Source organism: Podarcis pityusensis, assembly GCF_964106645.2.
Source record: "Podarcis pityusensis genome assembly, chromosome: 8".
NCBI classification, from domain to species: domain Eukaryota; kingdom Metazoa; phylum Chordata; class Lepidosauria; order Squamata; family Lacertidae; genus Podarcis; species Podarcis pityusensis.
This window is the reverse complement of record NC_138033.1, coordinates 68,142,201-68,167,251: the sequence shown is the minus strand read 5'-3', so window position 1 is coordinate 68,167,251 and position 25,051 is coordinate 68,142,201. Positions and strand designations below refer to the sequence as shown.

General features: G+C 46.1%; 2 protein-coding genes and 1 long non-coding RNA gene across 7 annotated transcripts in view; 2 read left to right on the top strand and 1 right to left on the bottom strand.

The window, feature by feature from the left end:
* ARHGEF16 (Rho guanine nucleotide exchange factor 16) overlaps positions 1–9,515 on the top strand; it is a 38,631-nt gene extending 29,116 nt beyond the window's left edge. Inside the window, exons 13-15 of the mRNA XM_081016117.1 lie at positions 752–825; positions 7,041–7,142; positions 8,044–9,515. Coding sequence (XP_080872243.1) covers positions 752–825; positions 7,041–7,142; positions 8,044–8,183 — 316 coding nt within the window. The 3' untranslated portion in view covers positions 8,184–9,515. The remainder of the gene's footprint in view (positions 1–751; positions 826–7,040; positions 7,143–8,043) is intronic.
* A 2,567-nt stretch (positions 9,516–12,082) lies between these two features.
* The window catches only part of MEGF6 (multiple EGF like domains 6), a 221,695-nt gene continuing 208,726 nt past the window's right edge, over positions 12,083–25,051 (bottom strand). For all 5 annotated transcript variants that reach the window (XM_081015974.1, XM_081015973.1, XM_081015976.1 and 2 more), the window contains 7 exons: positions 23,673–23,801; positions 21,783–21,911; positions 20,927–21,055; positions 19,231–19,359; positions 17,957–18,088; positions 15,998–16,045; positions 12,083–14,545 (listed from right to left, as the gene is read on the bottom strand). In XM_081015974.1, coding sequence (XP_080872100.1) covers positions 14,481–14,545; positions 15,998–16,045; positions 17,957–18,088; positions 19,231–19,359; positions 20,927–21,055; positions 21,783–21,911; positions 23,673–23,801 — 761 coding nt within the window. In that variant the 3' untranslated portion in view covers positions 12,083–14,480. The remainder of the gene's footprint in view (positions 14,546–15,997; positions 16,046–17,956; positions 18,089–19,230; positions 19,360–20,926; positions 21,056–21,782; positions 21,912–23,672; positions 23,802–25,051) is intronic.
* Positions 19,307–24,650, top strand: LOC308482855. The gene is made up of 2 exons (XR_013989464.1): positions 19,307–19,395; positions 24,341–24,650. It is a non-coding gene; the product is annotated as an uncharacterized lncRNA (long non-coding RNA).

The window sequence follows — 25,051 nt, the reverse complement described above, 5'->3', positions numbered from 1 at the left end:
TGGAGGCCGCCCAGAGTGACTCAGGCAAACCAGTCAGATGGGCAACAAACAAACAAACAAATATTCAGAATAGACCCACTGAAATTAACGACCATGCCTAACTTGGGTCCGTTGCTTTTAGTGGGTCTGCTTTGAGTAGGACTAACACAGAATACAGCCCATAATGCTTATGTTGTTACATGCCACCCCAGTCTCTGAGGAGTGAGAGACACCAGGGGTCCTAAGGGTTTTTCCCAGGGTTCAGTTTCCTTGGAATGAAAGTCACCAGAGATGGTGATTCCTTTAGAATATATTGTTTTATTTGCACATCTATACAACCTGAGCATAGGATGGAAGGGCTCACAGCATTAACTTCCCAATAGATATTGCTTCTCCATTAGGTTTCCTTTGGGAAGCCGCAAAGTCCAGCATGGAGCAAGTAAGTCTCTGTGTATCCAGCTTCCAGACTGCTTCACTCTCCTTCGCCAAACTCTGGCCTATTGTTCTCTAATGTAGCAGCCCACCTGTTTTCCTCTATGGCAACAGAGCAACTTCTATGGTCATGCTAAATCACGGTACTTAACAGCCAAAGCCATTGACTTTATGAAGGAACTGGTTTGGCAAGCTTGCTTTTATGCATTCTACCCAGAGAGATACAGGATCTCAAGAACTGGAAGGGACTTGGGGGTATCATCCAGACTGACTGCACACTCGCCAAACTCATAACAATATATTTGCTCTGTAAATCCTTTGAATTCTGTGCTTTTGGCAGGAGCGACCGTGCCCGATGGATCAGAGCTTTGATGCACAGGGAAGACAAGGAGAAGGACACTGCCAACAAAGGAGGTACAACTTAATATTATTATTTGAAAATCTAGCGCTTCTCTTAAAAAGAACTTGCTGTATTTATGGAGAGCTGAATTGAGTCTTGAATCATGGCTCTAAAACAGGGCTGGAGCTCCTTCCCTCCACCCCCTTGTTGTTGGATTCTAAAGATGTCATTGTCCCCCTCCAGGGCTGGATGAAGTGGTTGCATCCAGTGCTGTGCTTATAGAATCATAGAACTGTAGAGTTCTGGGGGGTCATCTAGTCCAACCCCCTGCAATGCAGGAATCTCAACCAAAGAATCCCCAATAGATGACCGTCCAACCTCCAGTGAAGGAGAGTCCACCACTTTCCCAGGGCGTCTGTTCTATTTAATGGTACACTGGTTCCACTGGCAAAATCCTTTGCAACTGTGGAATGTTGTTGCCCAAGAGAACATTTAAGCAGGTTTCTAGAGTGCACAACAAGCTCCTGCGCCTTCCTTTGGATTCATCTGTTGTGCAGTATTAAAACTTGCCTTATCTGCGACTGCAAAAGCCCTTGTTCTAGTGGATGGAGATCACTGGGTATAGTCCATCCTGAGGCCCTAAGCCCAGGGGTAGCCAACATGCTGGCCTCTGGGTGTTTTTGCTGGACTACAACTCCCATCATCCCTGACCATTGACCGTGCTGGCAGGGGCTGATGGGAGGTGTAGTCTCATGATGTCTGGAGGGCAGCACCTTGGCCGTGCCTGTCGCAAGCTATTAACAGCAGCAGCATCATAATTATTATTAACGTTGTGGTTAGCAGTGTTAGCATTTATCGGTTGCTTTTTCCATAAGAGGTGACCCAAAGCAGCTTACAAAATGGTGCAAATGTTAGGCCCGATGTATAAAAACCAGAACCAAATGAAAACCTAAAACCACCTGTCCGTTTTATATATAAAAGGCAGGTCAGACCCAGAGCCCCCCACCCCACTGGAAGATTACAAAAAAGGAGCCATAAGTAATACCTATTGTCCTCCAGATAAAGGGCCTAAATCATGGATTAAAATAAAGGGTTTTTGCTTGGCATCTAAACATAGATGATGTTTCAAGTTACATTTTTAAAACAAGCACCTTCTGGATGTTCTCACCTGCTTCCTCAAAGAGCAGGCTAATGTATTGGGCTAGTTTTGAAGGGAGCCTGAAGGTGCTTCTCACTGCAAAGGATCAAAAGAATCTGGGAGTATTCCAACCCCTTACCTGAAAGAGGCGAGCCATTCAGGCAGTTCTGGTTCTCTGCAAGGGAGGGTGTTGGTCTTGGCTCTGCCCCTTTAAGAGATACCTGGCCCTCTGTTCTCCCTGATCTGAGGGGGAGGGGGAGAGGAGTGGGGAGGACAGTGCTAAACAAGGAATGTGGCTTTTTCCACCCTTGAGTGCAGAGAGCAAAAATCCAAAAAGGAACTGAGATTGGTGCTCCCTCTGGTGGTTCATGTGGAGTATGGCTGTCTAGGGAAGAGCTCAGTTCGAGAGAATATAGCAAGTTGACTTTCTGTTGTTGCAAATGTTCAGTGTTTGCAGGAAATGGGGCACTTTCATTCCTCCACCCCCGGGATGCTGCCTTATGCTGAGCCTGCCCTTTGGTCCATCTAACTCATAGCTCAGTTGGTGGAGCATGCGACTTTTAATCTTGGGGTCATGGGTTCGAGCCCCACTTGGGCAGAAGGTTCCTGTGTTGCAGGGGGTTGGACTAGATGACCCTCAGGGTGCCTGCCAACTCCACAGTTCTTTGATTCTGTTATGCGCAGTGTGGCTCTTCAGGGTTACAAGCCTGCCTGGACTTGCTTAGGGATTGAACCTGGGACCTTCTGCATGCAAAGCATCTGCTCTGTCACTGAGATGCAGCCCCTCTCTTTGTTGGCAGCAGGCTAGGCAGGAAGCCAACAGGTTATACAGACCAGCATTTTTTTCATTTTAATATGCTGGTTTGCTTTCCAAGGAAAACCCAAAGTGCTTGATGTTCAGTTAATGGAAAGTATCGGAATGGAAAGTCAATACAGTGGTGCCTCGGGTTACAGACACTTCAGGTTACAGACGCTTCAGGTTACAGACTCCACTAACCCAGAAATAGTACCTCAGATTAAGAACTTTGCTTCAGGATGAGAACAGAAATCGCACTCTGGCAGCAGCGGGAGGCCCCATTAGCTAAAGTGGTGCTTCAGGTTAAGAACAGTTTCAGGTTAAGTACAGACCTCCAGAATGAATTAAGTACTTAACGTGAGGTACCACTGTAGTTCCAAGAGCCAGATAGAGAAGCCTTGATGTATAGTGGTACCTCGGGTTACATACACTTCAGGTTACAGACTCCGCTAATCCAGAAATGGTACCTCGGATTAAGAACTTTGCTTCAGTTTTTATATCATATTTATTAAAGTTTCCAGAAATATAGAAATACAAAGAAAAAGAAAAAGAAAAAAAATATACTTGAAACCTTACTTTCATTACCTACTTTCTGGGACTCCCCCCTCCCCCTCCCAATTGTATTCCCTTTTCATTAATTTGGTTCTACAAGCTCTCACTCCCAATTTGAAGCTTAATTTGTTTAACCCACTATCCAAATTGAATTGTACAAATCTTACCACCGTCCCACATCATTAACAAGAAAAGAAAAAAGATTTTCCCCAAGATCCACCCCAGTTCCTTCCACGAATTCCCTTTTTTAAACACGTCCAATCAAAATAAAATGACATACGTAAGTTATATAAAGAAATAGAAAATAAAAGATATAAAAAGATTCAAAAGATGATTACACAGCCTTTGGATTCCAAATCTCCCCCCCCCCTTCCCCGGTTTGAATTCCCCATGTCCATCAGTCTATATGTTATCAGCCTGTAGGTCTCAAGTCATGGCCAAATTTCTCCCCAATTCCATCTTGCCGGTTTTCTTTTAATTTATTAATTTTAATAATATTTAACTTCAAACGTCCAATCTAACAGAGGCCTTTAATTTCCTTGATCTTTACCACTCCTCCCATTGTTCTTTCCGTGTCGTAGTCAGTCCTTTGTTCTTCTTATTCCTCACTTTCTCAGGTTTCTTGTCCTGTGCAGCTGCTAAAACGTTCTAATTCAGAAATCTGGTATCTCTACAGAGGTTTGTTATTCAGGAACAAAAACTTACGTCCAGTCCCTTCCTTTCTTCAATAGAAAATTCTGTTGTCTCCTTTAATGTAAATACCTCTGTAGACAAAATACTATTTCAGTTTTGCAGCTTTCCCAGAAGATAACAAGTCCTGTGCGAATCCCGGAGTATTTTTCCACTTACGACCGTTCTTGTAATGTCCCGAAACCCCTCTAGGGGGATTGTAATAACTTTGTATCCTCTAATCCAAAAGTCAAATTGTTGTTCCTTATTTTCCGACAGTTTATATCCATATTGCAGCAAATTGTAACAAAATTAACCAGCAAAGTCCTCATAACAAAGTCCTCTTTATATTCTCCAGCTTTGACAGCTACTTTGACAGCTGTCAAAGTCTCCGTCTCTCTTCACCAGGCTCTGCGAATCGCCCCGGTTCCCGGGGGGGGGGTTGCATTTTCCTTCTCACCCTCCACTCTTCTCCTCCAGCACAGTTCTTATAATTTCCCATCGTGGAATTAATGATTTTTATCAAGAGTATACTTCCCTTTCGACCTTGGTTACCCAGTCCTTGTTTTGGAATGTTTACAATGGGGGGGGGATTGACTTCCTTTTTAGATCGCCCCCGCTCGTGCCTAATCCGAAAAAAAATTCCTTTTTTTTCTCCTTTTGAACCCGGTTTCCCAATTACTCACGGGTTGTTGTTAATAGTCCAAATTTCCAATGGAAGAAGTCAGCGCTCTCCGTCGAATGGCATGCGGCTGCGCTCGGCAGGGAAAGCAGAGGACTCAAAGCACCACGCCGCTCCCCGGCACCCGATCCGAAGCCTTTAAAAAGGCTCCTTCACGAGTCGGGAGGGCGCTAATGGTGCCAGCCGAGTCACCCATGTCCACGGGCTCCGTGCCCGTGGTTTTTAAGGGTCCCCGCGTCGCCAGCGCGGTAGGACCCAGCCCCTGCCGAGCAGACTCCCTCCGGAACTCGGAGGGAGTCCGCCATTCGGCGATGGCGCCAACCCGGAAGTCTAAGACCTTTGCTTCAGGATGAGAACAGAAATCACCCTCCGGCAGCAGCGGGAGGCCCCATTAGCTAAAGTGGTGCTTCAGGTTAAGAACAGTTTCAGGTTAAGAATGGACCTCCAGAACAAATTAAGTTCTTAACCCGAGGTACCACTGTATAATGAAACCATAGCATAGCCTCAAAACAGAAAACAAAAACCATGGCATCAAAATAGAAAGCAAGTTTCATCTAAATTCATGTCAATGCGAGCTATGGATCTGAACTTAAAAGCCGTGTTCTCCCTCCACTATTTAAGGCAGTATCTTCTGAATACCAGTCGCTGTGACTTGCAGGCGGGGAGTTGCTGTTTCACTCAGGTCCTGCTTGCGGGCATCCCATAATGAGCATCTGTTTGGCCACTGTGAGAACAGGATGCTGGACTAATTGAGCCATTGGCCTGATTCAGCAGCCGGAGTCTCCGTATGTGATTGATTCACTAATGTCTCAAAGTCTCCCTGCTTGACCAGCTTCCCCAAATCTCTTCCCAGAGAGCTGCCTGCTCCCCAGAAGTCAGCCAGAATCTGAATGTTAATGCAGTGTGGGAATAACTATCGCTCTCGAAAGTCTTTTGCCAGCCATACTGAAAATTGTGTGGTTGGAAAGGGAGAGGGGGACTTTGACAGAAGCATTCCCTATATCTTTGCCCAATATTTCCCACGTTTCTTTGGTCCAATGCATTTCAACTGGACAAAGGAGGGCCCCCACAACTCGAGATCTGGGGACCTGCCTTGCAGGCATCAATCCTCAGGTTCAATCCCCACACATTTGATGCTCCTCTAATAACAAACGCAGGTGGCCCATGCCAACAAAAATGGAGCCACTGAGAGATGCGAGGGGAGGTATTGACAGAGCTTGGAATAATCTCAAGGCTTGCACACACTCTTAAAAGAAAGGTCCAATGAGGATTGAGCATTGTGAATAGCCGCTGAATGTTGCCCGTTGAGCGGAGAAAGGAAAATAGGAAGTTGATGTGGTGGGTTTTGCCCTACTTCAGCTCCTTAGACTAGGAGTGGGGAATCTCAGGTCCATGAGTCAAGACTCTCAAGTCCCACCTGTCCTGCACCTGACGTCAGGTAAGTGCAGGCCTCCGAAGGAACAATACTAGGAGCTTATAATGAGCTCTCTTGATTGTTCCTTTGCTGGAGAATGGCGCATTCCCAACCACCCAATGACTGATTTTCATTTCACTTTTAATTTGTATACCATATTTCTATTTCACAATACCCAAGGCGGTTTACAAGCTGAAGAAACAAAGAACGTACGCCTTATAACAATCTAATCCAATACAAAAATATGATAAGAGAACATAACTTTAAAATAAGCAACTTATATAAAATAAAGTAATATTCAACAATCCATTAGAATGGTATAGAATAATATTAAATATCAGCATATGAAAATTAAACAGAAATCCACTTGGCAATTATAATAAATAATTTCTAAATTATAATCAATAAAACAACGGCAAGTCACAGTGCATAAAATAATAATATTTTAGTAATATCGGCAGTGGGAGCATGTCTTACTCCAGGAAAGGGTAGCAGTTTCCACTGAATGAAGACTGCTTCTCCCTCCCTGGGTCGCTACTTGAACCTCCACTTCTCAGAGGTTCAAGAGCAGCATGAGGTTGTTTTCACTGTGCTTTGAAGTCTTGACTATTGGGGCTTCAAAGCAAAGCATCACCTGATGTCATCGTGTTGTTGGGTGAGTGACAGGTGGGCAGTCCCACCCATCTCCCACTAAATGACACTGTGACATCAAGTGATGGTGTGCTTTGGCCTGGCAGGCGTGGGGAAATAATCTGCTAGCCAGATATAGGTTATCCACCTGTGCCTTGTAGTATCTTTGGGAAGGGCATGATTGGCAAGAACCTAGAACGAGAGAAATTCTACTAGGACATGAGTGCATGCTGCAGCATTTATTTTTCTTTGCAGCTCCCACTTAAATTCTTATCATTCAAAGGTTTTTCTAAAAGAATAGGCGGGAGAAAGGAATGCTTGCATCGCTCTTTTTTCTTCTTCTCTCTCTCTCTTTGCCCCTTTTGTCTCCATGCTGCCACTCACTCTGTGTCCCTCTGTTTCTCCAAGATCTCAAGCAGGTGGAGATTGTACGGGCTTACTTGGCCAAGCAGACGGATGAGATTTCCCTCCAGCAAGGCGATGTTGTCCTAGTCCTGACCAGGGAGGAAGGTAAGTGTGCTTTGGAAAGAGATGGGTTTCCAGAGGTAGATTTATGGGACCGGTTTGAGAGGACCTGGAGTAGGATCTGTCAGGGCTTTATGCCCAGTTTGTAGGTGTGATTGTGGGGTGTGTATGTGAGGAACCTCTCCAGACCCTACTCCACACTCTTCTCAAGTGTCTTTGCTCAGCTGAAACATGTCCTTCAGCTGTGATGTTTGCCTGGATGGGTGTAGAGATCTCTGGCTTTTTAATGGCTGGAATCTAAGCTCCATTTGTGCCTCTGGCTCTGTCAGCTGCTGGCCCCTGGAAGATTACTAATGAGGGAATGTGGCCCTCAGGATTTGAAGAGAGAGAGAAATTGCCACCAGCTGTGCAGTGAATATTAGAAACAGGAAAAAAATTCTTCTCTCTTAACAAAATGCCACTTCAGAAAGACTGAGTTTAGGAAACCATGAATGATAGCCTCCATATCCTATATACAGCACAATAGATTTTTGAAAATTGCAAGTGTGTACAGTTACGCTGCTGTATGGCTTCTTAATGATTTTTTAAAATAATCATGTTTGTACTACAAGAGGTATAAATATCTTGCATTGGGAAGTCTTAGAACTACTCCAGTTATGATGTTATTTATACCAAGGCCTAGGATTGCAAATGTTTGGCTGCCAAAATGTTGAAACGCACCTGTCCAGTAAGCACTCTTAATTGCAGTTTGACCTTTTAGTAGAATATAGGGATGATTAAAAAAAAAGTTTTGTAGCCTGTATGGAAAATTAAAAGCTTGTGTTTATGTTTGCAGAAGCTGCAACTGAATGTTTTAGCTTAACCTTGCTCTTTTTGAAGTGGAGGCAATAATGAATGTGATGCCAGGAGCAGTGGATCAAGTGCCCCTTCTCTCTCCTCCTTCCAGGCTGGTACTTAGGTGAGCGTCTGCGTGACGGCGAGAAGGGCTGGTTCCCACAAACCTGTGCCCAGGAGATCACCAACCGCAGCGCCGTGGAGCGCAATGTTCAGCGCATGGAACGGTTGCGCATAGAGACAGATGTGTGAATGCTGGAGCATGTCGAACATTAGTCCGCTGGAGCACTTGGGACACAAAGCCAGCTGTAGGGCATGGGAAGACGGACCTGGGTTGCTGACTGCCTCTCAACGTCCCTCCTGGGTCGGAAGTGAGCTCTTGCCTTACCTTGTAAGGTAGCTGCCGTCCAAAGAGATGAATGACCTTCCAGCCGTGCCACACAATGGACGCACCTTTGTTGAGGGACCACCTGGGTTGAGGCATCTCCCCGCTTCCCTCCCACTCCACAAAAGGACACAGTTGTTCACCTGGTTGTCTGAGGATGGTGTTTCGCTGGCGTTCTTCGCCCCTGCCCTAAAGGTCCTCCTTGGGTGTTATCTTCTGTGGTCTGTTGTTGGTTGTTAAGATGATGTACAGATAACGTTCTGTCCAGATTCATGTCAGCATCTCATCGTGATGTTTTGTGTGTGTGTATTGTGGAAGCTGCAATGCTCAGGGAAAACGGGGTTATGTGACCCTCCCACCAATTGTAGAAGCTGGCTTTTAATTTTGCAATTTCCTGCCCCCACCCCCAAACCCGCAGCCACGAGGACACATTCCTGTGCAATCAGTTCAATGTTTGCAGAGCCTTACACCTCCCTCCATCCTCCTTTGCCAATTTGCACAGATGTGGCGAATCCAATATACGTTCATGAGCCATTAAGCCATTGCACCTCAGTAGTGCTGTGTGATGCTTATAGTTGGAAGCACAATGCCTTTGAAAACTTTTGAATGGACTCCTCCTAGTCTGAATACATTGCGCTGGCACCATTTTATTCTTTTTAGCATGGTGGTTTCCAGTGTGACCTTTACAGTGCAACCCTAAACATGTCTTGCACAAAAGTAAGCTCTGCTGAGTCCAGTGAGGCTTACTTTTAGGTAAGTGTGCATGGGCTTGCAGCCTTATTTATCTTGGCCGCCTTTTGATGTATGTCTAGTTTATGGGCTACAATGAATTTGGGTTTAGTATCTAATGCTGACTCTTGGGTGTACTGGTTTTAAAATCATTTTTGTTCGGGGCATTTTAATAAGTGCGCCTGCCTTTTATACAGTATGTGTAACTCTGTTTTTAGACTTCATCGTTAACATACACCCCCTCCAAGTAGTTTGTTTTCCTGTGTCTGACCGCTGTAATTATCCTGCGCATTCTGGATCTGCATGAGTCTAGCAAGTGGACCAGAGTGGTTTTGATTGGGACAAATTGCATTGCTGTAGTAACCCTGTTTCCTGCAGTTCCTGTGAGCTTGGAGGGTAGTTTTAGAAAATGAGTGGTGCATCTTGCTGTATATCTATTTAAGCTGATTAAATTCTTGTATGATTTGGAACGAGGTGCGGAGCGTTTGTTATTTCTACACAGGAAGACCATCGGTCCATCTAGCTCAGAATTGTCCACCCTGACTGGCAGCAGCTCTCCGCAGTTTCAGGAAGGTATCTCTCTCCCAGCCCTGCCCAGAGATGTTGGGGATAGAACCTGGGACCTTCTGCATGCCAAGCAGGTGCTCTCACCACTGAGCCTTCCTACTTCAACCCAGGATCTGAAGCTTTTGCTTTAAGGGGTAAAGTACCCAAGGAGTTGTTAAGACCTGGGGTGCATTGAGATGTGGTGTGGATTGTATTGGCGATAACAATGACATTTCTGTCTCAGTTTCTAATATTCCTTTTCTACTGCAGGAAATTACAGCGCAAAAAACTCTTGCCATTTTCCAGGTCGACAGAGTTGCAAACGGATATTTTGTGGGAGCAATTAATGCCGAAGTGAGCGCTAAACTTCCACTAGATTTCCAAAAGTGGCCTTTATGCCACGTGAAAGAACACTGGCTCAGGTAAGGAAATGGAACAAAATGCTGTCTGAATGCCACCTTAGTTATATTTCACATACAACGTATTTGAAACTAAAGTGGTGTTTCTTCCGCAGTTTGCCCTACGGTTTTTGTTTCAAGGAAGCTTTCCCTAAAGTGTGGCTCAGTCACTTTGTGGGAAAATACTACCATAATTATAGAGTTGGAAGGGATTCCAAGGGTCATCGAGTCCAACCCCGTACAATTATCATAGCTAAATAACCCCTGGCAGGTGGCCATCCAACCTCTATTGAAAAACCTCTAGCAAAGAAGAGATCCTCACCTTGAGACAGCCCATTCCACTATATGGTACAGTTGTAGAAATGGGCTTAGCCAACTTGAGTTTGTAATCTTTAACATTTTATCTTTCTTACATCTTATTTGTACTTAGCTGTCAGGATGTACGGTTGGGAAGTGGTTCATAAATCTGCAAATAATCTGTTGTAAGAAGCTGCGTGTGTGCGCTATGGGGAAATGCCCTAAAGCTCCTAAATTTAGGCACCAGGACAGAACTTTATTTTTGCAAGCTTCTAAAATGTGTTTTTAAAAACCTTGCTGACTGTTTTTTAAAAAAAATGATCTAACATAGTTGTTTCTTTTTTAAAATATTATTACTTGAAACATCTGTATAGCACTGTCAAGTATTCAGAGCAGTTCATATGCAGGCCCCGAATGCAGTCTTCGCAAGCACCCTGTAAGGTAAGTTAGTATTATCATGACACCCCCCCCCCCATATTGCAGATTATGGCAGGGCGGGGAGCAGGTTGAAGCTGAGAGAACAGCTTCCTTAATGCTACCCAGCAAACTTGCAGCACATGCAGGATTTGTAACAGGGACATCATGCTGTGCAAGCTCAGTTTCTTAGGCTGCATTCCTATTCCCTGCAGCTGGGAAGTAAGGTCCACTGAATTCTGCAGGGCTGCCTTCTGAGTATATCTGAACACTGTATACCCGGACACTGAGATCCAGCGCCAAGGGCCTTCTGGCGGTTCCCTCACTGTGAGAAGTGAAGTTACAGGGAACCAGGCAGACGGCCTTCTCAGTAGTGGCACCCACCCTGTGGAATGCCTCCCATCAGATGTCAAAGAAATAAACAACTATGACATTTAGAAGACATCTGAAGGCAGTCCTGTTTAGGGAAGTTTTTTATGACTGATGTTTTAATGCATTTTAAAGCTTTTGTTGGAAGCCGCCCAGAGTGGGTGGGGAAATAATAAATGGCTACAGAGTGGAAATAATAAATGGCTACAGAGCGGCTGTAGAAATAATAAATTATTATTATTATTACAGTGGTACCTCAGGTTACATACGCTTCAGGTTACACACTCCGCTAACCCAGAAATAGTGCTTCAGGTTAAGAACTTTGCTTCAGGATAAGAACAGAAATTGGGCTCCAGCGGCGTGGCAGCAGCAGGAGGCCCCATTAGCTAAAGTGGTGTTTCAGGTTAAGAACAGACCTCCAGAACGAATTAAATACTTAACCTGAGGTACCACTGTACTGAGTAGATGTGCATAAGATTGTGTGTGAGTCACTTTACACTTGATGATTTTTAATGCTAAAACCAGCTCAAGGCCAAATCTGGTGATGGGGAGGAGGTATGTCAAAATTATCCTGATAAAGATGTGGGCAATGACATGGGAACATAAGAGACTGCAGGATCAGGCCGATGGCCCATCCAGTCCAGATTCTTGTTCTCACAGTGGCCGACCCAGATCCCTGTGGGAAGTTTGCAAGTGCAACCTCCCCTTCTGTGGTTTCCAGCAACAGCTGATATGCAGAAGCGTTCACTGCCCCTGACCGCAGCTTAGTAGCCATCAGTCACCTTGCCTTTGGTGAATTTGTCTCATCCTCTCTTAGAGCCATTCAGGTTGGTGGTATTCAGTATTCTAGAACTGGGGAGGACAGAGAGGCCATCTGTGTATGCAACGTGATTATTGTTATTTTGGGCAGGGGGGGGGACCCCAAATTAATTTTTATTTTTGTGTTGGACATAATACCATGTGCCAAAAATCTGCCACCTTCACGGAGGATAGCATAAAGTGTATACAGTATATAAATATAAATATATATTTTAATAGAAGCAAGTGACAACATTATAATTTTGTCAGACGTATGGCAAGACGTTCTGCAGTATTGCAGCTGGAAAAAAACAAAGATCTGTAAACCAATGGCAGGAGTAAGTCAGAGGTCATGGATTGTTTCCAGTCTTAGTCCAACACAAAGTAAATGTAACAGGCATGACTGACTTTAAGTCCATTAATTTCTACGGATCTGCTTGGGGGTAAAACACAACTTTGAGGGGACAGCAAAGATGGTAGATAGCAGGTAGGTGGTGCTTTTAAAACAGGCTAGGGCATTATGGACAAAGGAGCACTAATCTTGCAAATAAAAACTTCCATTAAGCTGAAAAGGCAAAACTCTGCTCTATTAAATTTTAGCTGGGGAAAGTTTCTGATGTGTTGTCCCCAAGCACAAGTATGAAAGCTAAAACCTTCACATATAAAACACTGTACAGCTCCACAGTTTCTGATTACTTTCTAAAGCCAGGTTCAAGTTCTTATGCATGACACATGATAAAATCTCAGTGGTGGTGGTGAGTTCTTTCGCTCTATCTCTCTCTTTGCTACAATAGCTCAGCTTTTAACTGACTCTCTCTTTATTTCCCAAGACTTAGCCCTTGTAAAAAGGAGCTTGGGCAGTGAGCGTTTCCCATGTCTTCTGGCTCAGTGGAGTTCCTTATCGGAAGCGCTGGGAACGTCTGTTTTCCAGATGGATGGCAATGGATGTTCAAGGTAAGATGATGATGCCTTTGCTGCAAACCTACCTCACCTTTCGCAAGATAAAGATTGAGGGAAAGGGTGAAGATGTGTATTTGGGGGTGAAATTCCTGAATTGTTTTGTTGTTGCTGTCCTGTAATTAACCAATTTCTGTGCCATCGCTGCTTTAAAAAGGAAGACTTCCCTAGGTGTTCTGACCCCTCCTGGTGCCATGCAGGATGATAAAATCCTGTCCTTTTCATCCTGTCTTGGTTCCCAAATTGCTTAGAGTCTTCACAAAAGTACTTCATTGCAAGTACAATGCAGGCTGTCGGAGATGCAGCAGAAAGTTCGTGGGCCACCAAGCACGTTTCAGAACCGACAGAGTTCCAAGTTTCTGTTTAAAAACAGCAAGTGGCTTTCCCTCATGGCTGTATAGGGAAAGGCCAGGTGAAAAGCTTATAAAAGACTCTAAAACAAGGAGGAAAAAGCACGCTTAAAAAACCCTAAAAAAACCCAACAACCATAGGGCTCATGCATGAATTAATCTAACAACTTTTTAGCTCTTGCTCGGAACAAGTTCCATGGTCTTTTCCCTTTTCCATGATGGGAAAGCAAGGATCACAGCAAAAGAGATGTCCCCTATAGCATTTCACAAGCCCCTGCCTCTTGCAATCTCTCTCTGATGATATATTGGTGGGGGGTGATGGGTGTTGTAATCCAAAACAGCAGGAGAGCACCAGGTTGGCGAAAGGTGGAGCAGTGGGCATCAATTCATCTTATGCAAAGCCAGGCAGTTAAAACAACCTTCCCCAAGTCTGATGTCTTTAGGCTTTAGATTGCACGCTTAATGGCTCCTTTGTATACGCAAAAGGCAACCTTAAGTAAGCAACCCAACAGACTTTTAATGTGAAATAATCTCAGGCTGGCTGGTGCATCTGAGGTGCCAGGCTACGATTCTTCTACAAATCCCTTAGGCCAGATCATGGAAAGGTGGCAAAACAGTCTTCACCTTTGTAGTGCCATGTTTTTGCACCTGGGGCCTTCTGGGAGTTAAAAGGAGCTATCCTCTTCTCTCCCCCACCTACCAGCAGCTTGCCACTCTCAAGCTCTTGGCTAGCTAAGTATGGGGACTGTTGAGATCATTCTATCTCAAGTGCCAGGGATGTTGTGTTTCAAACAAACACACTTCAACCCTCTGTCTCCCACACTTTCCAGGGCTATACAGACCCATAGGGCCTTTCGTGTAGCAAGTATGAAGATGCAGCTTTTGATACACCTGCCCATAAATAATACCTTTACATAAATACAGAATCCTGCTATTAATAATTCCAGGCAAACAAGAATAACTCATAATTACAAGCTTTTGCTCTTTTTAAGTCCAGAAGCTCAGAGACAAAATGGCTATGCTTAAAAATGGTTTCCAGATTCTGTGAGTGGATGATATGGAGGATATATTTTGGGGGGGGGGGGTTCCACACTGCCTTGTTGGTTTGAAGCGGATATGTGCTTGTTTTGAGTTTTCACTCAGTCTGTGCAGGACGACCGCTCCTCTGGGCAAAATCTTTGATTTGTTGTGCTCTTGAGGGGTCGCATCTGCAAGCTGGCGTGAGTCAGGTGAGCTGGTTCCATATTTGGCAGCCAACCCTTGCAGCCTCTGCCCAAGTCTGTGCTGGAAGTGATGAGTCCAGAAACTAGTGCTTCACAGATGGGGCAACCACCCTGGAGGAAGCCCGGTAAAAAGTCCGAGACTGTGCAGCTGTAAGAGGAAAATTATAATGTGTTAGAGGCATGGCCTCAGCAACAGGGCTATATAGTTCAGTGGTGGAGCCCCTGCCATGCATGCAGAGGATCCCGGGTTCAATCCCCGACATCTCCAGGTACTAGGGCTGGGCGGTGTTTGGTTTTCAGCATCGTGATATATCAGCAGCTAAATACTGCAGTATACTAACACATCACGAAATCTGAAATGTATCTGGCTGCTTCTTCCTTTCCACCTTAGGGGAGGATGAAACAGCCCTTTGGCTGAGGAAGCCCCTTTATCGTATTGCTCTGGCTCACACAAGCCAGACGGTAGGGTTGTGGGCAGGAAGGTGCAGCCGGTCTTTTTCCTCCCAGTTGGGCACTTTGAAGGAAAGAGACTGGTCACTCCCTTTGCTTGCTTGTGGGAGGCCAGGGCTGATGCAGCTTGTTCCCAGCACCCAGCGTGTGGAGGGAACAAGCTACTATATTGAGGCGAGCCGGAGGGGGGGCTCCCTCAAAGACACCTGCCTGCTTTCGTCCAAGCAGGTGCGCTGCATCTTTACTCCTGGGGAGGAAAGACGCAGCCTGCCCAATGGTGACCAAGCCCCATGGAACCTGCTGAGCTCCATTCACAGGGTTCCCTCCGCCTTCACACGGGTGGGCAGCCTCTTTCTCCTGGGAGAAGGCAGCAGGGAGTAAGCCGCATGAACACTCTGTTTGCACGGTTGCCTCAGGTACTGCCACTGTACAGGTGGGTGGCATCTTTATATATACTGCTCTGCTGAGGGGTGTGCAGCTGCCCCTGCCCCTCAGCGAGCAGATGAATGAAGCCCCCACCTGGTCTGTGGAGGCTTGATCAGCCAAGAAGCAGGCTTCCTTAAACTGCCCGCCTGTTCAGCTGATCAAGCGTCCGGCTCCTGGATAGTGGGCTTTTTGTTAAACTGCTCCCCAGAGGCACAGACATTCGTGCCCACCCCCTCAGTGGAGCAATTTAAAGAAGCTGCCTGCTGGCACAATGAGGACCAGACTGCTTCACCCGGCAGTCTTGCCCTCATACTGGTCCTGGGTGGTGTATCAATACATCACCCAGGCCTTTCTTGAGGTCTTCAGATGCTGCTGGACTGCAACTCCCATTATCCCTCAGCACTGGCCCTGCTAGCCAGGGATGGTGGGTGTTGTAGTCTAACATCATCTAGGAACCCAAGGTTGATGTAAATCAGTGATGGCCAAACTTGGCCCTCCAGCTGTTTTTTGGGCTACAGCTCCCATGATCCCTAGCTAACAGGACCAGCGGTCAGGGATGATGGGAATTGTAGTCCCAAAACAGCTGGAGGGCTAAGTTTGGCCATCACTGAATTGTAGACCCTATGGAGTTAGGTGGGCCCATGGTCTAAGGCTGCATCCTACGTTCTGATGCCCCTTGCTCCCCACATCAGCCAGATATATATCTATCTATAAAACAACTCACATTGTTCTGGTTGTCGTCTCGTGTGGGTTAGCAGCTGTGGTAGGCCACCTGAAAGTGAAGATGTGTTAGTTTTGCTCTGTCTCTTCATCTATCTGTCAAATTTATTTCATCACAATTCTATCTCACCTTTTTTTTTGCAAGGAGTTCAGGGTGGTGTGCATCCCTGTGGCCTAGTGGGGATTTAAGCCCCAGGTCCTAGTCCGACACTCATAAGTGTGGACATGACCTAGGTCCAAAATCACACTGGGATGAAGCCTGAGTACTCCCAGTTGGCTCCTCCCTTCCATGACCGTGGTAAGAAAGCACCAAGTATTACATCTGAACCAGCGATCCTGATTTCCACCCACCCAAACAAAACCAGGAAAAGCTGAGCCTATAGACACTAGACCAGGGGTTGTCAGCCTGGTCCCTACCACCCACTAGTGGGCATTTCAGGATTCTAGGTGGGCGGTATTGGGTTCTACAGCACAAGCTGGATCCTCCTTCCATCAAGCACTGGTGGGCGGTAGGTATAAAAAGGTTCACTACCCCTGCACTCTACAGTGCTTTTCTTCTAGAAAAAAAGGGTGCTGGTACTGTGTATCCTTGAGTACCCCCAGAAAAAATGCACTGGGTTAAGATGGACTAATGATCACAGGTTATTTGGGAGAAACCAACAATGCTCTCCCTTGGTTCACGGCCTTGATTCATCACTTGTCTTGGCTGAAATGCATCCCTGATGGAAGGTGGCTCTCAGTGGGGGTGTTTTCCTTTCCTCTCCTCTCCTCAGCAGTGTCACCCCTATGTATGGGGCACACAAACACCCCCATCTCCCTGCTTCAGCTTCCCTCCCATAGCTTCCCATGAAAATGGGAACAATGGGAGGGAGGGACTTTGGTGATATGGCACCCTGAGCGATGACAACATTTGGTGTCCTCTCCAGAAAATTTTTTTTTCTTACTTTTACACAGAGAGATGCCGGAACTGAGTTCCCCCTGGGAAAAAAAGCCCTTCTCTCTCTCTCTCTCTCTCTCTCTCTCACACACACACACACACACACACAAAACTCACCAATTTTTCTATCTCTGGTACCAAGAGAAGCCTTTTCCAGTAGGTGAGCAAGAGAGAAATTGAGGGAGGCCAAGCCTCGTAGCATATCATGGCAGCACTTCCCTCTCCCATTTGGGGTCTGAGGTGGATTCCTACAGGGGCTGGCTTTCAAAACTCGGCTCAGTATGTGTGTTTTGCACTCCCTAGGTGCTCAGACAACCATTACAGTGTAACGGCAGACCAGTACAATTATTAGAGAGAGAGAGAGAGAGAGAGATACCTACACAAACTTTTCTCTGTCTCTCTGTATGTATACCCACGATGGATTTGTATAACGTACAAGTGCTGCAGCCTTTTTTGGACTTGACTACTTTATTCTGCAGGTGCTGGTGGGGAAATGATCTCCTTGAATATGACCACCTAACATAGGTATTTACGTGTGTGAGAGAGATTTTATATATCTCTCCTATATATTTTGGAAAGTTGTTTGTTCACTATGATTTTGGACACCTCTTAAGTTATTGTAACCAAGTATTGCATGATGGTTCCTGAGATCAAGAAATACATTTTCACCTATGTTTGGATATAATTGGATGTCATTTTGTATTTGCCAGACTTAAACCTTTCAAAACCTCAATACTTTTAGTATCTTCCAACCAACACCAGCCATTTTCCCCTAGTATGCGCTTATATATATTACCACACACACATCACACTGAGAGTAAAAAACAAACCAACCCACACTGTCAGCTGTAAAGATTCTCCCTCATTTTCCTCACCTGGTTGAGGAACAGTATTATGGAAGCAGGTCATTTCCCTACTAGCAGCTGAACAGTGGAATGATGGAGGCCAAAGCAGGCTGCTTCACATAGATAAACTCAAAGAAATCCAGGATTTCTTAAAACAGCGGCCAGTTTGGGCCCTCCTTACCTTCTCGACACATCGCCCCTATGTAACCGTTGAGGCAAACGCAGCGGCCGTTCTGGGCATTGCAGTAAGCGTTGGACATGGAGCACTCGCACGTCAGAGCACAATCGGGGCCGAATTTCTTCAGTGGGCAATCTGGGTTAGCAAAAAGAACAAGTCAAATCACAGGTGGTGCAATGCTAGGAAGGAATCTCACCCCAGGGGGAGCGAAGATTCTGCCACACACATTTAAAGTATAAAAATGTCCTGAGACCGGGAGGCCTTGACTTAGCAGAGGCGGTAATCCCATAGCAACAGGGTCTGCCCTGTATAGCAGAGGTGAGGAACCCAGGACCCTGTTGGGTTTGACCCACTTGCCAAAGCTGGCTCCCACCGCCTTAGCATAAGATTGGCAGGTTTCCATCAGTCCACGGCAAGACACTTAAGGGGGCAGAACCTGATTGTTAACCTTGGGTGTGGCGGGGAATCCTGGATAGCTCAGTTGGTTAGAGCATGATACTGGTAACGCCAAGGTTGCCGGTTCAGTTCCCTTATGGGACAGCTGCATTGCAAGGGGTTGGACCAGATGATCCTTTCCATGATCCCAGCTGATACACAGACTAAACCTGGGAGCATCTAGTGGTAAAGAGGAAGTGCTAAAGCTGCGCAGTCCCAAAGAAATGGAAGAAATTTTAGGGGGTGGGGCAGGCACTGCCTCTCTCAGAACCTCATGAATGATGAACGAGAAATTTATTTAAAGCAACCGAAAGGGCCATAGCTCAGTGGTAGAGCATCTGCTTTGCATGCAGAAAAGGTCCCATGTTCAACCCCTGGTGGCTCCAGGTAGATGCAGGGAAAGCTCCTGCCTGGAATTCTGGAGTGCCACTGCCAATCAGTGCAGACATTACTGAGCTAGACAGGTGGCTTCCTAAGTTCCCTACCTTCACACTCTTCCTAGTGCAAAAAAGTGAGCACTGCTGCAACAGCCAAAGCAGCCCGTTACTCCTGCAAGCTGCTGATTAATATAACTTCGGGGCTGCAAGGGCAATTTCCAGGTACACTTCCATGTACAAAAAGCTCCTAGAGGCCGGCAGGTATCTGATCGCCTAGTGCACCTGCGTACCTGCAGGCTGCGAAGTATTCAGGTGTGAAGGACTAACAGACAGCTCAGAGTTTCCGACTTGCTGCAACTGAAAAGGGCCTATTTGCATTGCTGGCCCAGCCATATGGAAGCCAGCCCGCTCCTGCCCTTGACAAGGCGTGACTTGTTTCTTTGTAAAGATGATACATGCACTCACCCACGTCACACTTGGCACCTGTCTTCCCAGGAGGACAGAGGCAGCGGCCACTGGTCGCCTCACACGGAGCGTTCCCCTCACAGTCACACCGATGTTGACATTTGTCTCCGTACGTCCCCACGTCGCACACTGTGGCCACAAAAGAGATATCCATTGTTACTAAGGGTAAGCAAATTAATCTGTTTCATTTCTCCCCCCCCCCCCCCAGTTTCTCATCTTTCCAGTACAGTGGTACCCTCAGGTTAAGTACTTAATTCGTACTTAACCTGAAACTGTTCTTAACCTGAAGCACCACTTTAGCTAATGGGGCCTCCTGCTGCTGCCACGCCGCCGGAGCCCGATTTCTGTTCTCATCCTGAAGCAAAGTTCTTAACCTGAAGCACTATTTCTGGGTTAGCGGAGTCTGTAACCTGAAGTGTATGTAACCTGAAGCGTATGTAACCTGAAGCGTAGGTAACCTGAGGTACCACTGTATGCTCAGTTCTCCATATTTCTGCAGCAGTTTGCAATTACTTATTTTTAAAAAATCCTTCTGCTCCCTTCCCCCCGGCCCCCAGATGTTTTAAATAGAGCAGACAACATACACATTTTTTGGAGTTGCTTTCAAAAGCAAACTATTTGGAAATCTGTACAGGCCCATGTTTCTGACATGTAAGGATATTATACACCCTTAGACCGTAAATTACTGCTGCTATGCTATCTGAAGGATGTCATCCCGGAAGATGAGCAAGACATAAGTAATCAACCATTTAACTGCTGTAAAGATCATTGTAGCTAAAAACTGGGGCAGGGGGTGTATGTATCTCCTACTAAATGTGAATGGTTCAAAAAAATCTGGTCTATAGTAATCAAATTATCTTAATACACATAAACCAACCTAATAGGTTCTTGGGAAAATAGGTTTCCTTCATAATGTTTCTGAATAGTGATTTTAATGATACTGTTCAAGCTTGTGCTGCTTTCAATTTGTTCTAATGTTATGGTGTTATGGGTGTATGTATTTATTTAATTTATTGCCTCTGATGTAATCTCACAAAAATTAATTCAAATTTCAGCGTACATTTCCTCAAACATACACATCTTTGCAAGCAGCTTCCCCTAATATAATGTCATTTTCACTAATGCACGCATTTCTTTACAAACGTTCTCCTAACACGGAGTTTTATAAACCTTGCTTAGTTGAAGAAGAGCATCATAAAATTCAGAGGCATGCAAATTTCGAAGGACAGCCCAAGTTTCATTTTGAATACTGCTTCAGGCAGTGTGCTAAAGTGCGGACCAAACCAAATCTCTGCCACATCACTGTTACAGCCATAGGGCAAGAGAAAGATATCCTTTCAACCAGAACACTCCTTCAAGCCAAGGAAATCAAAATTAAAACGAGAGTACCACCCCATTGACAGTCAAAGAAACAGAAGGAATGGCTCAGACCTGCGTGGAATGGCCCACCCTCCTCCTAAATAGTATATATAGCAGGTGTTGAGAACCTTTTTGGCCAAGTGGGCCAGATATTTCTCTCTCCCACAGCCCAACTTTGGCAGGTGGGTTTTCCCCAACATCCTGTCAAAGTTGCCCCATGCAGGTAGGCAGAGACGCTGCCCAAACAGGTCTGCAATTCCCCCTCAACATTGGCTGACATGAAGGGAACTCAATCCTGCTTTCTGCAGCCACTTTTCCTTTCCGGAAAGTTCCATACCTTTCTGACACTGGTTGCCGTAGAAACCCGGGGGACACACACATTCCCCTGTCGTCGGGTCACACGTGGCTCCGTTCTGACAGTCGCACAGCTCCTGGCAACCAACTCCATGAAAACCAGCTGGGCAAGCTAAGGGAAACGGAAAGCCATTGGGAAGCAAATTAAAAACATCCACGTGAAAAGAGGACCAAAAGATATTTGGGGACGGGGGATTCCATTTGGCTTGTTGCAGCTGGCAACCCACTTAGCCAAAGAGCACTAAACAGCCCTTGGATTTAGATTCATTGTATTGCCGTTCGCCAACTCACCAACGTTCAGGTCCATCAGTTAGTTTCACATGCTCAGCCTGCCATTATCAAAATAAACAAGGGTGGTTTTTTTTTGCCACCCCAGCTCCCAAATGCCACCATTTTGCCACCACAGTTTTGGGCAGTGAAACTGAGGTCCTACACAGGGGGAGTGGGTAAAATTTAAGGGTGGGATTCCTCCTCCTCAAAACCCCTATGTGATGATGCAACATTGCTCTGATGGACTTCAGGGGGCATTGATATCCACAAATATTTTCCAGGGCAGCATCACCAACCCCTTTCTCCCCGGTGCTTCTAAGTTCAAGCTGAAATTTCTCCCGTAGTGTAGTTTGAGATCATGACTAGCTTTTCCGACTTGGCTGAAACATCAGATGGAGAGGCCACTGGGGACTGGTTGAACCCCCAGAGCTACGGCCACACCCTATTTATGGAGACAAGAGCAGCTCTGATACAATGCACCAGGCCTTAGGCTTGGCTTAAATCCACCTGGTCAGATCGTTACCAAACCTGCAATAAATTTCCGGAGCAACAGGAGTGACCACACTTACTGTGTTGGCAAAGGTCTCCATAGTGCCCTTTCCCGCAGCGGCAGGCTCCCGACACGGGGTCGCAGGTCATGTTATTTTGGCAGGTGCAGCTCAGCTGACAGTTGGCTCCGTATCTCCCTGGCGGACATCCTGCGGGGGAAGACCATGTCTCAGTTTATCACACTGCTCGTAAAGAATTGGTCTCGCTCAAGCTCAAGCAGGCCAAAATCGAGGAAATTTATTATCAAGCTGGTTCCCAGAGATCCCGACTTGTTTCAAACATAAACAATTTTTTCCTCGGGGGAAATTACACAAGATCTCAATTAAGAAAACAGTATGCCAATTGGAGAACATCTGTGGCTGACATCATACATATCTAATGGTAGGAGAAAAACAGTCATGTGCTTTCTTACACCCCCCCCCCTTTACTCTCATAAAAAAGGAAGCTGGCTGATGCAGACTTTGAAGCCATCTAGCTCAGTACTGTCTACACTGACTGGCAGCAGCTCTCCATGATACCTGGCAATGTGGAGGAGAGACTCCTAGACCTTCTGCATGCAAGGCAGACTGGAATGGATTCTCTCTAGAATACCCTTTCAGAATTGTTACAAAGCATTCTTTTAAAAGAGCAGCTCTGCTGGATCAGACCCGCCACCACCCATCTTAGTATAGCATCTTGTTCTCACAGTGTCCAACCCGAACCCCACAAGCAAGACCTGAGTGCAACATCTCTTTCCCCATTTGTGATCTCAAGCAACTGGCATTCAGGAACTGCTACCTCCGACGATGAAGGTGGAATGTAGTCATGGTGGCTAGTTAGCCCCCAAAAGCCATATCCTCAATGAGTTTGCCCAACTCTCTTTTAAAGCCCATTCAAGGCAGGTGGCCATAACCTGGTACCGTTCCCTTTTGAACGTAAGAGCACCTGCTAGATCAGGTCAAAGGCCCATCTAGTCCAGCATCTTGTTCTCACAGTGGCCAAGTAAATACCCTAAAGTAGTGCTATATACCCAGCCAGATGGGTGGGGTATAATAATAATAATAATAATAATAATAATAATGACTGCAGGTCCTGTTAGCTAGGGATGATGGGAGTCGTAGTCCAACAACTGGGGACCCAGTTTGAGATACGCTGTCCTAGTGGGAAACCTGAAAGCAGGGCCTGAGTGCAACAGCCTTCTCCCCACTCCCAGTACAGTGGTACCTCGTGTTAAGTACTTAATTCGTTCTGGAGGTCTGTTCTTAACCTGAAACTGTGCTTAACCTGAAGCACCACTTTAGCTAATGGGGCCTCCCGCTGCTGCCGCGCCACCAGAGCACATTTTCTGTTCTCCTCCTGAAGCAAAGTTCTTAACCTGAAGCACTATTTCTGGGTTAGCGGAGTCTGTAACCTGAAGCGTATGTAACCTGAAGCATATGTAACCCGAGGTACCACTGTATTGAGAAGCTTGCAGCCTCAGACATTGGAGGTGGAGCATAGCCATCGTGACTAGTAGCCAGTGGTAGCCCTATCCTCGTATAATTTGTCTAATGCACTTTTAAAGTCACCCAAGGAAATTACGATAAATAAAAACAATTTGGTCTACTGGATCGGACCAAAGGTGCATTTAACACAGTCAACCAAATGCCTAAAGCAGGACCTAAACCAAGCTAAATTGTCAGGAGACATGACTAGTGAGTTTTTAACTTCCCCGCATCAAAACTCACTCTCTCAAACATCTGAAACCCCCACCTCCACGTTCATGACCTGCAAATGTGGCTGGAAAACGAAGGTGGGTTTTGTTTTGTTTTAGCACAGCGGCTCTAGTGAAATTCCAGCAGCCTGGACCGCAGCCAAGTTGCGGGGGAAGGCAGACGGATCAATTGCACCTTTGTAGCAAGAGGGAATAGGAGCCGCACATGCAGAATTACCCAATTCGCAAAACTTCCCCGTCCACCCGAGCCCACACAGGCAGGAGCCGTCGGTCGCCAGGCAGATCCCCCCGTTCCGGCAGGCGCACGTCTGCTTGCAGCCGGCTCCGTGGCGGTTCCCTGGACAGCCTGGTGGTGAAGAAGAGAGTGAGACATGGTGGTTGGGGATAGCCAGGGTCAGACACCTATTTTTGTTGATGGAGCAATGTGACGACAGGACACGAAGAGAGCCCTGTTGGGACTGGGCCAAAGGACAAAGTTCAGCATCCTGCTTTCCACAGTGGCCAATCAGATGGCTCCAGGAAGTCCAGAGGCAGAACATGGAGGGCAGCAGACCTCCCCAAACGATTGGGTCAGGCTAAGAGTCCATTCTAGTCCACAGTCCTTTTTGCAGTGGCTAAAATCAGATGCCTCTGGGAAGCCCACAAGTAGGACATAAGTGTGCAACTTCTCCCCAACTTCAATGTGCAATTTTATTATTACTACTACTGCCACCACCTATCCTTCACCCCAAGGTCACAGGGTGGGTTACAGCTATTAAAACACAAAATTAAAAACCAGTTTAAAACAACTTAAAATTACAGAAGAAAGATGGGGTCCTAAAAATAGTGTCGAAAAACAGGGTAAAGAAGTATCCCTATTTTCACTGAAGTGTCCCTATTTTCCAGGAACAGTCCTGGATTTACAGAAGCCGTCCCACTTTCTGATTTGATCCCGGAATGTCCCACTTTTCCTTAGGACGTCCCTATTGCCATCGTAGAAATGTTGGAGAGTACAGTATGTTATGAATGAGCCCGAAACACCTCTATTGGCTGGGAGATTCACAGCTTAGAGACGGTCACAGAGAAGGCATTATGCTCATCAGGCTCTATTGGACAAAATGACACTTTACATTAATGGCAGGCAGTGGGGGGAGTTCAGACCTAGGACCAAACATGGTCCTTCAGTCCTCTAACTGGCTCTCAAAACTCTCTTCAAGCCACACCACACCCATCACTGGCCCTGCACTGCACCCCAAGAGTTTATGCTTGCCTGGAATGCATCCCTGAACTCCGATGGCACTTCTTCCTTGCCTGGGTGGAGGACAGCGAGGTGCATGTGAATATGTGTAGAAACTGTAAGGAGTTCAGCCTACACTCGAGTAGGACCCTAGTAGAGACAAATGCCTGACTGGCATGTTCTTTCCCTCCTGGTCGATTGTTCGGGAGCTTCAACAGCTTTCTTCAGCCCGAACATCACAGCGACCAATGCTAACCGACACCAGCACACTTACAGATCCGCAGACTTTGTGCATCATGCGCATGACAGACCTCAGTAACTCAGCATTTTGGCTAATCTACTTTATTTACATATAAACACACACAGAGCACTGCAACATG